Raw genomic sequence first — 13,803 nt, forward strand, 5'->3', positions numbered from 1 at the left:
TGATTATTGAAATTTCAACGTTATTTCTTTTTATATGAGAAATTTAATAGTAAACTTGTTATTTCATGTCGGCATGTGACATGAAATGGTAAGCCGATCATAAATAAATACAATTATTAATTTTTTTATAACAAAAAGCCTATTTAATAGTTATAATTTTTTTGAGACTATTCATATATATTTATTTATTTATTATTACTTTGTCATTTTATAAAGATTATTCTATATTTTAGATTATTCTATATAAAATATGTAATAGTATATCACTACCTTTTTTATACATCATTTAAAGAAAAATGAAAATTTTGTTACATTTGTTTGCTAGAGATTTGAAAAATCCTAACTAGATTACATTCATTCATCCATCGATAATGTTGGCTAAAACTAGAGTTAATCAACTCCAAGAAACATTTTGATACCAATTGAAGAGTTTTTATGTTAGTTTTATGAAATCTTAGTTTTATAAAATCCGAAAATTAGGATTTTTGTAGAGTAAGAAGAAATGAAGAAAAAAGGCCTAGTATGACTAGTTCAGTAGCTAAAAATATATAACTCACTTAGCAAATCTGGTTCAAATCCCTACTTTTCTAATCCCCTGCTCCAAAAAAAGAGAGGAAAAAGAAAAAGAGAAAGAAAGAGATAAAAGAGGGATTTCCTTTTCATTAATGCAATTATTCAAGATTCAACTGATATCAAAAATTAATAGAGAATGCAGCTAATTAACTACATGTGCTTAATAGAAAATCTAATAAATTAATCACCTTCAACAAAATTTTAAAAATGAGAATATAAGAAATTGAGATGGTAAAAACATAATGCATGTTAAAATAATTAGAGTAAAAAAATGAAAATTTACAAAAAAAAAAAAAAGGTTATGTGGTCACACACATTTTTTAGGTAGAGGTCTAAGGTTAATTGTGTGATAAAATGTTACCTTAGAGTTACATGGCTTTGGCAAATGAAGGAATTTACATAGACACCATTTAAAAATGCTGACGTGGAAAAAAAATAATTTGTCTCAAAATAATCTAAAAGCATTCATCTCCCAAACAAAATGGCTTCCCTCACTGCTACCTCCCCCCACCCCACATGACTCACAAACTCAGAAAAAACAACTTCCCTCATCACTCTATTATGCTGCCTAACTGCACACCTTTCTATTAGCTCTGAGACAAGCTTTGGATCAATTCGTTCTATACCGAAGTTTAATGACTTTTCTTTTCTCTATTAGTTCTCATCGTTTTTTGCATGATAGTGCAAGAACTTTATGATTTCATTTTCACTAAAGTTCAATCACATATGATGGAAATTTATTTGGCTTATATTTATGTCAAATACACATGTAGGATGATATGGAAGTTGAGATGACAAAGCTAAAACTAGAGCTGAAGCACCATGGACATGTGAAGTATTATACGCAAAGAAACTCTCATAGCAAAACAAAAGGTACTGATTAGAAGAAGAAGAAGAAGTTATCAATTGTAAATGTCACACTCATATAGTCGATGGAGCTACATCAGTAGAGAAAGGAGGAAAAATGGAGATTGAAAGAGGCCAAAATTGCTGAGAAAGGTTATCAATTGTAAATGTTACACTTGTATAGGAATGGAGCGACATCGCTAGAGAAAAGAGGAAGAATGGAGACTGTAAGAGGACAAAATTGCTAAAGAAGTTGCACTTTTAGCTGTAGAGAAAGAGAAGGACAAGTGCAAGTGTTACATCCAAATGCCGCCCAAGGCAGGTTGCAATTTCAAAAAGAGTAAGGCAAAATAGCAATTTAGTTAAAAATAACGAATCAGTCAAAAGGTCAGTTCTCAAATTAAAACTAGTAGAAAAGATGGCTTTTATGCCCAGGTGAGAAGATTTGGTCTCATTATCCCAGCAAGACCAAATAAATTAAAGTGGAGAGTTGCAAAAACTCTGTATTAGCTAGCCATGGGATAAACAAAACATTAAAAAAGAAAGACCAATAATCAATTGTATGTTTGGCTTAGTGCTAATTATATAACGGAATATGTAGGTAGAAAACACTTAGCTTAATACAATATCGCAACATGGTACACCTCTTAGGCGTCATCCCAGAGTATGGGGTTTTAGTCTATGAATATATGGCTAATAGAAGCTTAGATGACCCCTTAGTTCTTCCTTGGCAATTGAGGTTCCAAATTGTTGCATACATTGCCATAGGTCTACTTTTCCTCCACGAGATGAAGCCAGAATCACTAGTGCACCATAACCTAACGCTAGGTAGGGGTGAGCATTCAGTTCAAAACCAACCAGATCGAACATAATTAAATTATGAAAACTGAATTACATATTTTAGAAATAGAACCAAACCGAAATGGATGAAAAACCGAATTGAACCGAACAGCTCTATTTCGTTTCGGTTCAGTTCAAACCGATTGGTTTTGATTTTTGATTGATTTTTTAATTTAGACTTGATTTTCAAGTTATTTGGTTTAATTTTAATTTTGGTTTGAACCTAATAACACTTAATCAATGAAATTAAACAATTTATATATATATATATATATATATATATATATATATAATTAAATATAATTTATAAATTTTTCACAAAAATAAATCAATTCAAAAATCAATTCGGTTTGATTTAGTTCAATTTGAATATATAAAATTACTATTCGATTCTATTCGGTTTAACCGATTTTTTTCTCTTCAAAATCGAACCGAACTGAAATTTGTATAATATAAAACCGAACCGAACTGATTGAATTTTTTTCGGTTTGAACCGAAATATGCTCATCCCTAACGCTAAGCAACATTTTGCTAATGGTAAAGCTGTATCTCCTAAGTAAAGACTAGATAAGGAGGAAGAAGAAATTAGTTTAGTAAATACCCCCAATTTGTTAGGTTATTACAATTTTGCCATCACCTTATATTTACAAAATTGCCACTTGATTGACTTTTATTCTTTTGACCATATGAACTTTTTTTAGTTTAATTCAATTTCTCTTATGTTATTTGTACAAGCTCCTTTATTTGCTAACGACGCGTAACCATAAAGTATCACTTTATCACAAACTTAATCTTAAGCTCTTATTTGAAAATGCATGTAACTATAGAGCATTTTTTTTTTATAATTTTTTCAAAAAAGTATTAGTGAGTAATTGAAGAGTTAAGAATTAAATAATGTAAATTGAAGAATTGAGAAAAAAAAAAAATTGAAGTTGAGAGGCAAGTGAATTTTGGTGAAAAAAAAAAGCATTATTTATAGGAAAATTAGATTTTAAAAAAATATATCTTCAAAATTTTTTTTTATTATTTTAAAGGGTAGTAGAGCTATACAGTATTCGATTTGAATTGAAAAACTGAATCAAATTAAGTCAATTCGGTTCAATTAGTTTAGTTTTTTGATCTAAACAGTTCGATTCGATTTAATATTTTAAATAAATTCAGTTTTTAGTTCGATTCGATTTTTTGCTAAAATACTTGAAGAAACCAAATCCACCAAAGTTTTCAACCTCTTATATGCCCGTTTGGCCATTTGTTATTTTCTCTCTCAGTTCCATTTTCTCTCACTCTTAGTCTTGCGACTCCCTCACTCAATCCTCAATCCCTTCTCCCTCCCTCACTTTCAACCTCATTCTCACATTACAAGAGAGCCAAAGCCAAACCAATTCTCTTAGTCTCAAGTCTCGATATCTATCTTAGCTATAAATCTCTCCATCCTTGGCTCTTCAGTCCTCGCCACTTCACTCCTCAGATTTGCCCCTCCTCAACGACGCAAGTACTCATAGTAAGTGATGGCTATTTTTGCTCCTTATTGACATTTACCTCCTATCTGCTATTGGGTTTCAAAAATTAGTATAATTGATATATTTATTTTGATGATTGTTGTATTGAGGTAGTTATATATTGCTAGGTTTTTCTTGTTTCTTGCCTAATTGAAAATTTGAGATATTTGTTTTATTAATTATTCATATTGTGGAATCTATACTACTCTATACTAATTGAGAATCTATGTGACAAAATTGTCATTTTTGAAATGTGTGCTCTACAAAACTCAATTTAGACATTACAGAGCTAAAAAGAAAGAGATATAGAACGCATCATTTTTGAAACTTCTATTAATTTATTCCTTTTGGTTGCGATTTATTCTTGGAAGTGTTAGCAAGAAAGAAATCACTTCGTAATGCTTGCTTTCATACTTTCATTAAATCCAAAGGCGGCATAAAATTCTTTATTTTTGATTTGGAGACTGAATGAAAACCAATGACCTAAACTAAGCCAAATTATTTTGGTTTGATTAGAATTGGTTTTTATCTGTACTTTGGTTCAACTCTTGAAATTTTTGTATTTCAATTTTGATTATTTCGATTCGGTTCAAAATCGAATCAATCTATTGCACACCCTTAAAAGATAGATCTTTCCTTTTATACCATTTAAAACTAAATAAAAATTAAAACATAAAAAAACTTGACCATTGGCCTTGCAAACCTTGCAAAAAACGTCTAGTAAGGGAAGGAAGAGCCACTCGGTGCTCCCTTCTTTTGTCTTTTTTTTTTATCATAAAATAAATTTTAGTACCCTATATTTTGGCCTTTTTAGCATTGAGGATATTTACTTTATTTTATTGCAATTAAGGAGAGGAATTTTAGCTTTATTTATATCGTAAGGATAAATTATTAACGGTGTTAAATGACGTTGACGTGATATGCTGATGTGACACCATATATGATGTGGCGATAATGTGACTTGTCGATGTGGTGCCCATGCATGACATGGCACATATTTGACATAAAGAGGTCAATACCATGTCATCAATTTTTATACTAACAATCATTTTGTCACATAAAAGTGGAAAAAAAAAGTAAAAGTGTATGCCTTAAATTGCGCAAAAAAATAAAGTTAAAACCCTCAATGCTAAAAGAGCGAAAATTTTGAAATTACATAACAAAATAAGGAGATAGAGAGAGAGAGAGAGAGAGAGAGAGATGCGGAGAATAGGTAGAGATAGATGGAGGGAAAGGCATAAAGAAAGAGAGAGATAATGAAAGACATGAAGAGAGAGAGAGCTCTCTCTCTCTCTCTCTCTCATCTATCTCTTTCCTTATTTTTTTTATGTATATTTAAAAGTGCAAAATTTTAGACATACGTAAAAAATAAAGAAAGAGAGAGAGAGAACTAGGGAAGAGAGAGAGAGCGAGAGAGAAAGACACACACACACACAAATAGGAAGAGAGAGAGAGGCATAGGGAAAAGAGAGATAGAGAGAGAAAGGGAAAACAATGAGAGAAAGAGGGAGAAGGAGAAATGAACAGAGAGACATAAGAGAGTCACTTTGTTTCTCTCTCCCTCTCTCTCTCTCTCCCCCTCTTTGTAACAATCCGAATTTTTAAATTATAAATAAAATAAAAAGAAAATATCATGTTATTAATATTATGAGATTTATTTGAATTGAATTTAAAATAAAGGAAGACAATTAAAATAATAATAATAATAATAATGATAATAAATAAAAATAAAAATATAAACAAAAATATATAAAGATAGTTATATTATATTGTGGGTTATAGTATTTTAATGTTAAATATTTTGAAAGTTTAATAATAATAATAATAATAATAATAATAATAATAAAGAGACAGCTTTAAAGCTGTCTGCGTGCCCCCCCCCCCCCACACACACACACTCTCTCTCTCTCTTTTTTTTTTTTTTTTTCCTTTGCTCTTTTCTAGTAATAACTTTCTCCTTCGATTATTGTTTTTAGTATTTTTAGTATCAAAATGTTCCTCTCTTCATGGATATTGTGTAGATACCAAGTTTGCATGGTATCATTTTCTAGTTTGTGCGAAGCAAGCTTCATAAGTTTTAGCCTATTTTAACTTATGGGCTAGATCTCTTTTAAACCGTAAATCCTACCAAAAATATGAGATCACCAACATGCTTCACTCGTCGAGGGCTTCGCAACGACACTAATTTAAAATTTTTTTAACACCAAAATTTCAGTAGGTCCCACGGACTTCGCAGTATTTTTTTGAGTTTCAAATGAGCTTATTTAATTTTGTAACAATTTTATTCTAACCCCTAGTATTGTGGGCTTTGCATAGATATCCTTATTTCATAGAAATTCGATAGTTGCTCGAGTATGTAAATTTCAGGTCGGACAGACATGCTACCGGAAAAACTTCAAACTGGGTTGAGGTTATATGCTACCCCATCATTTTCAGACACCCTAGATGCGTCCCATGTATTAGAATTGGAGTAGGTAAACCTCAAACCCAAGTTTTCTTAATTATTGAGTGCCTGAATTAGATTAAAAATCTATAAATTATTCGTGGCAGGTTAGAAAATTATAATTCATTTTGTATTAGCTTAGTAATATTGCTAAGGACCCACGAGGCAAAATTTTAGAATTTTTAAAAGTTTTTTAGGTGGTTTTTGCTAAAAAGTTAGCCCCGATGACTAAAATGTAATTTTCCTAGATTGTGAGTTTTGACTGATTTGGAGGGCCCAGGAGGGGCCATGTGATATTGCTGAGAAGTGAATGTGAGACTTGTGATTTTAGGATTATTATTTGAACTACTTTGCAGGTTTGGTATGTCTTAGGTACAAGGAAGACTCTGCTAGATTTCTGGCACAAAATTAGGGTGTCCTTATTTCTTTAAAATCCTTGATTTGGATTAGCACTTATGGATTTATAATATAATTGTCTAGGTGATCAAGATCAACCATCCTTCACTCCTCAGCCACTGTAGTAGTTTCTGATTATTCTGTGAGTAGATATTTATTTTATTTATAATTTCAATATTATTATATTTCTGGCATGCTCATGCATCACTTATACTTATATTCATGTAGTTAAATATTAGGCATACCCTGTTTTGCATTTATACTTGATGATATTACTTTGATTGCTGTGTTTTGATAATCTAGAGTTGTGTGTGTGAGTTGGTGTGTACGTAGAGTATATGGATATTGGTAGGACGGGTAGACGCGGCTGAAGCTTGACTCGCTGGGACTCGATCCTTCTTATGGTAAGTCGGGGTAGGCACAGCTCGAGTTGATTTCACTGGCCCTCACATATGGATTATTAAGCGGAAGTCCAGCTCGAGTTGATCTCGCTGGCAGGCCTTATATTAAGAGAGCTGGGTAGGGGGATCAGCTCCCCATATATGTATGTGTGAGTATAGATGTGACACACGGGTGTATGAGTACTCCAGATTATCTTTGAAGTGATCAAATATGATTTGTATAAAGATAATGCATTTCATTTCCAGGAATGCATTAGAATTACATAGTTATAGATATTGTATGTAAAATAAATATCTTACTCTATGAGTTGAACGCTTACTCCTGTTTTTCCTATTTTTCAAGCTATATGAGGAGTTCTTTTTAAGAGTAACCTGCTTTCTTCCTCACAGGTTTAACATCAGTTATTTAATTATTTTATTATTTTCTAAATTTGAAATCTAGAGCTCCGCATGTATTAGCAGTAGTATGGACCCTGCTAGGAATTGTATTAATTTAAATTCTTTAGGTTAATATATGAAGATTTGTATGATATTTAAACAATTTGTAAATGATGATATCAGGGTTGAGCGGGGCTCCCCTGACTTCAGTTTTTTATGGTTATCGAGTTTGGTTGACCCGAATAAAAATATTTTATTTTATTTCTATTTTATTTACATGCTGGGCCTCAGTTTTTGGGCCTTGGTTATGAATTTGGGAACAGTAAGGTTTATTATGAGTCTCAGGGGCTTTATGCCGACCCAAGTCCTAGTGCCGGTCTGGCTCATGGGATTAGGTCGTGACACTCTCTTTCTCTTTCTTTATTTTTTTGTGTATTTTCAAAATTTTAGTGCTTTTAATGTTTAGCACTTTAACTTTTTTATTTTAATAATTTATGACATATACTTTCACCTTTTTGCACTTAAATGATGAAATGAATGATGACATAAAAATTGATGATGTGACATTGACATCAGCATGCCACAGCAACACCACATCATACATAGCGTCATGTAAGTATGCCACATCGGCATCACATCATATATAGGTGTCATATCAGCATGTCATATCAATGCCAAGTTATACATGGCGTCACATTAGCATGCTATGTTAGTGCCATTTAAAACCTTAAGCAATTTGTCTTTGCAGTGCAAACAGGGTCAAAGTTATTATTAATTGCAACAAAATTCATATCTTTAATGCTAAAAAGATCAATGTACAAGTACTAAAGTGTATTTTGCCCCCTTTTTTTAAAAGAAATTTTTGGTTTGAATCAACCAAAATCTCCAAATTAAATTGTCCATTTTAGTTCAAAGTATAGAAACAATCATCATATTAGCGGGTCTCAATTTGATCTAGTTCCACAAACTGTTGATTTGATCAAAGCCGATTCATGGTTTAACTTGGATCGCTGTAAGGCCTAGCTGTCCTCTATTTTGAGCATGTTTAATTTAGTTGTTAGATGTAGCTGATAACTGTTGATTGGTAACTGGTAGCTGAAGATAGTTAATTCACATTAAGTATTTAGTAAAACTATATCATATAATTTATATTATTATTAAAATAAATATAATTATTAATTTAATATATTATATTATTTCTTATATTATTAAAATAAAAAGTATAATGATTGATTTATTATATCATATTATTTATTTTATTATTAAAATAAGAAAATATTAAATTCTTTAAAAAACAATTAAATAATTTTAAAAAATATAGTTATAAAATAATAAAATAATTATTATTGTTGATAAAAAAATCTTATAATTTTAAGTTTTTAGACAAAAAAAATATTTTTTCATAACAAATAAATAATTTATATTTTATGTTTTTAATATAAAATATTTTAATAAAATTATAATGCTATAAAAATTATAAATGAAAAAAATAAAAAATAAATAATATTAATTTTAGAATTATATAAAAAAATAATATAATTTAAATAAAAAATAAAATAAAATTAATCATTAATTGAAAAAATTATTTTAAAAATAAAATTAATGTAAACCATGACCGGTAAAATTATTAAATACGTCAATTTACCTGTTTAGGTTTTCATGACGTGTGTAGACTTTGTTCAAAAGGTAAACTAAACAACTTTTTTTTTTAACTTTTTTTACTGTGGGTTTAGCATATTCTGCGGTAAGCGAAACACCGTTGCCTTTTCTGCTTTTCGTCGTACCAAATTTCTGTGACGTGTCATTATTCTACAGGTCACAGCTTTGCCATGTTGACTATTGAACCCAATCCGATTCCAACTCAGAGTCGGTGAGCCCATGCCCAACCTCCAAATGCTATTATTTTACCAATGCACTCCTCATAAAAGCCCTTGGCTCAGATTGTCTCGATCACGTTTTCCATCTCTTCGATCTTTCTCTGTACCTCTCTTTTTTCCTGGGAAGGATCGTTCTCTGCGACGCCGTTTTGAGCTAGGTTTTCTGTGGTTTCGCCTGAGCCAGAACCAAAGCTTAATGACCATGTCTGGAAACACTAGTTCCACCGTTTACGTAGGTGAGTTTTCTTTGTGTAATTTGTAACGGAATCCATACGATCTGTTTGTTTCGCAGGAAAATAGTTGGGAGGAAAGTCTAATTTGGCAGTGGCTCTTGTTGATTTTGTTTAGTATTTTGGTTACTGATTTGATGTCGATCGGCAACTTTTTGCAGGTAATTTGGATGAGAGGGTGAGCGATAGGGTTTTGTATGATATTCTAATCCAAGCTGGGCGGGTGGTGGATTTGTACGTTCCTCGAGACAAGGAAACTGATAGACCCAAAGGATACGCATTTGCAGAATATGAAACTGAGGAGATTGCAGAATATGCCGTCAAGCTTTTCTCTGGCCTCGTGATTCTCCACAATCGGACTTTGAAATTTGCGGTGTGTATTTGATGACCATGACTTTTCAGCTCAATTTCATTAATTTCGATTAAAATTTCTTTGGATGTGATATGGTTACTTTATGGTAGATTATTTTGTTGGAAAGGCCTGTTTGAAGTTTCTGTAGTTCTCTTATTTCATATTTTTAGCTTGTAGTAGTTTTTATAAACTTTCATACTCTTTCCATTTAGATTTTTGGCTATATTAGTCGTATTAAAGTGGAGAAGCTACAAATACACTCTTGTTATGTTTGATTTTGCTGCATTGTCAACTTGTTTGGTCAGTGTCACGTAAGATGTCTGCTTATTGACACAAGCTTTGTTGAACAGATTTCTGGGCAAGACAAACCATCTCAAAATCCTCCCAGTGGATCCATGTCTGCGACAAATTCATCTAACAGGCCACGGCCATACCCTGTGCCAATGAACAATGTAGATATCTCTAATCAATCTATGAGGTTGTCTGCAACATGCAGGGTTTCAGCGTCTCCTTCCAATTATTCCCAAGGTATCGGGTCTTTTCACACTCTTTTCCCTTCCTCTTCATATTTATATATGACAAAGAAAATGTTAAAGGTACTTATTTAGTTTCTTTTCTCCTGAAAAAAATTTGTTCTTTGATTCAGTGCCAGTTCCCCCTGGTGTAACACACCATCATAATGGATATGGGTCACAATTCAATGGCATCAATTATAATAGTGGTCGGAGAGTTTTTGGGTCCACTTTTGATAGCATTAGCCGTTCTAGGTCACGTCGCTATGATTCGAGTAACCATACATCATACCCCTCTTATTGATAGTATTAAGTTATTTTAGATTCAACTCACCTGTGGTTCAGGAATTCTTGCGTCCTTGTATAATCAGTCGATCAGGTAACTTAAGTGGTGCAGCTGTGAATATGTGCAACTTTAGATGGAGATGCTCATGCTATATTTACTGTCTAGTGCATCTGCTAGTTAGACAGTAGTTTCTGCTTTATTGTTGTAGTCATTGTTAGCTTGGGGAGCTTTCGAACTTAAATGGCTTGAACTATGATATGTCAATGCTAAAGTTCTTGTACTTGACTTTTTTTGCTCAAACTTTTTGTTTATATCGTAGCATTTGTTTCTTTTTCTTTGGGAAGAGAAAGAGAGAGGGGAGGGGGTTGTGATTGAAAACACTTTATTACGGTTACATATTTTCTATTTTCTCTATTTTCAATTTCTTGCCCCATTGTTTTGAAGACTGGTGGAGGTGCCAATTGGACGGTTTGCCATACATGATTTATTGAACTTGAATTTCGCCTGCATAACCCATTAGTTGAAAGTTTCGTACTTGTCATGTCCTCAACCTAGTTTAAAGTCTTGTGGAAAATTCGAACTCTTAAAGGTATAAATTTTTTAGAAGTGCAATCATTTGTCTGACTGCATCAGTCTTTCTCAGGTTGTTAGGTTCTTTGTTGACTTTTTGAACTTAAATGGCTTGAACTATGAAATCCCTATACAAAAATTTTGTTATAATGATTCTCTACCCAAACCCTTAGGTATATTGTAGGATTTGTTTCTTCTTCTTCTCTGTCAATAGCTTAGCTATTCTAAATTTTCCCATATCATTAATGAAGACTGAAAGGATGTTTAAAAGTACTTGATTCTAGTTTACAATACGATTTTCAATTTTTGCCCGTATTGTTTTAAAGTCTGGTTTAGGTACCAATAGGAGTATTTGCTATTATACATGATTTATTGAACTTCACCTCCTTAGCCCTTTAGTTGAAAGTTTCATATATGTCAAGCATAGATATTAAAGGCTTTAGGTCACCAAGGCCACAAGTGACATGAACCTGCTTAATTCCATCTGAAAAGTCAGCTTGCAAGGGGAGGGTCACAAACCTATATATATGTATAACACTCAAAACTTTCCTTGCTAACCGATGTGGGATATATCATTCTCGACCCTTTTAGATTGTATGTTCTCGTACAGAGAATCAGGAACATGGTCCATCGACTAAACATGGTGAGATTCTGATACCAAATGATATGAACTTGTCTAATTTCACCTTAAAAGCTAGCTTGTAAGGGGAAGGTTGCAAAGCGATATATATATATCGGTCAAGACTCCGTTGTTAACTAGTGTGGGACGCATCATTCTCGACCATGCTAGACTATGTTTTTGTATAAAGAATTGAGATCATGACCCATCGGCCAAACAAAGTGAGGTTCTGATACCAAATAATATGTCCTTGTCTAACTCTACCTTAAAAGTCAGCTTATAAGGGAGGGGTGTAAACCTATATATATAACACCCAAGACCTCTTTTACTGATCGAAGTGGGATGCATCACCATGGTTCCTGGAGTCTACACGCTAATCGAGCGCTTGAGCGAGGCGAGGAGTAAGAATAAAAAAATTCATAAAAATAAATTATATCAGTATTATAAATTTAATTAATATAATATGAATTACATATAAAAAACCTCATTACTTATTCTTTATTTTATTGCATCGTTACTATTGTTAATTAAATTATATATATGAGTGAAAATTATTATTATATTATATTAAAAATAATTAATATAATGCATTTTATGATTTTAATTTTTACTATATATTTATTTTAAAAATATCTTAGTAGGGTTGTAAACAAATCAAGACGCTCATGAGTTACTTGATGCTTGGTTTGATAAAAGCTAGGATTGGCTTGATTTGGCTCGTTATTTAAATGAGTCGAGCTCAAATTTTAGGATTGTTTAATAAATGAGCAGAGTTTGAGCTCACCATTATTTTGCCTGAGCTCGACTAGTTGGCTCATGAGTTAGCTTGTTAAATAGGCTTGCGAGCTGACTCATTAAATGGCCTCATGAGTTGGCTTATTAACTAGGCATGTGAGTTGGCTTATTTATAAAAACATTTATATTAATTATTGTATTTGATAATGTTGTAAATATAATTATTTTATTTATGATTATTCTATAGCTAATATATTAATTAAAAATATGATACAATCAATATATAAACTATATTTAAAAAAAGTTATTTATACTTTAAATTTAAGTTTTAAAAAAATTTTGTAGTGGAAATAAAATTAGAATATTAGACAATAAAAATATGCTCTCAATATAAAATAATATATATATATTTTTTTAAATTATGATATAATCAAAATAAAAATTGCAATTATAAAATATAGTTATTTATCATTTGAACTATTTTACGCATGTTAAATTAATAAATAAACCAAAATTACTTAGTTTTGGTATTGGCGTGGTTTGAAATATAAACCATCTCTCTGTTAGGAAAATAACTCACAATTCAAAGAATACAAAATTTAAAGTGGTTCATTATAAGCTTACTCTATAAATATATATATATATATATATATATATATATATATTTTATTATGAGAAAAAATAATTATAAGTATTGAATATTTTTCTCACATACAAATCACTCTAAACTGTCAAATTGAATTACATCTAAAACCTCAAAGAAAATTCTCTTTAAATTTTCTTTTCATCTTCTGACAAAATTTGGGTTTCTCACAAATGGAGAAATAATCTCCTTTATAAATGGATACATGGGTTGACAGTGTTTGATGCCAGCATTTTCTTTATTTTTTAATTCTTTTCAAGGCACTTTTTAGTTAAACTTCTTCATAGTTAAGTCTTTGACAATTCAAAGATAGTTTGGTTTAGCCATATTTTTCAAGGCTAAGTAAAATTCTAGATGGGAGAGTTTAATTCTTAATAAATAAGAATTAAAGTCATCGCATAACAAATCTCTATTTTGACTTAAATTCTCTTTACACCACAAATCTCCACTTTTACTTAAATTCTCTTTACAACATTTACAAGTAAATTTGGCTTATACTAAATCATTTTTAATTTTGTGTTCTTTGAATTATGAGTTATTTTCTTAACAAATTGATATTAAGGCCGAGGTTTGTAAAAAATCTAAAGATGACAAGCACTAAAT

At 31.2% G+C, this 13,803-nt stretch overlaps 1 protein-coding gene across 1 annotated transcript; it reads left to right on the forward strand.

Moving 5' to 3' along the window:
* The first annotated feature begins 9,269 nt into the window (after positions 1 to 9,269).
* On the forward strand, positions 9,270 to 10,933 carry LOC110642263 (spliceosome-associated protein 49). The gene is made up of 4 exons (XM_021794249.2): positions 9,270 to 9,489; positions 9,645 to 9,856; positions 10,186 to 10,363; positions 10,482 to 10,933. The coding sequence occupies exons 1-4, from the start codon at positions 9,270 to 9,272 to the stop codon at positions 10,649 to 10,651; spliced, it is 780 nt and encodes a 259-aa protein (XP_021649941.2). The 3' UTR covers positions 10,652 to 10,933.
* The last annotated feature ends 2,870 nt before the right edge of the window (positions 10,934 to 13,803 follow it).

The sequence above is a fragment of the Hevea brasiliensis genome, chromosome 12, assembly GCF_030052815.1.
Source record: "Hevea brasiliensis isolate MT/VB/25A 57/8 chromosome 12, ASM3005281v1, whole genome shotgun sequence".
Lineage (NCBI taxonomy): Eukaryota > Viridiplantae > Streptophyta > Magnoliopsida > Malpighiales > Euphorbiaceae > Hevea > Hevea brasiliensis.

Excerpts from the sequence above, each read along its gene's own strand:
- LOC110642263 (XM_021794249.2), top strand. The coding sequence starts at position 9,270 with ATGCTATTATTTTACCAATGCACTCCTCATAAAAGCCCTTGGCTCAGA. Across the intron at positions 9,490-9,644 it reads TAGTTCCACCGTTTACGTAG|GTAATTTGGATGAGAGGGTG; the intron begins GTGAGTTTTCTT and ends AACTTTTTGCAG. Across the intron at positions 9,857-10,185 it reads ATCGGACTTTGAAATTTGCG|ATTTCTGGGCAAGACAAACC; the intron begins GTGTGTATTTGA and ends TTTGTTGAACAG.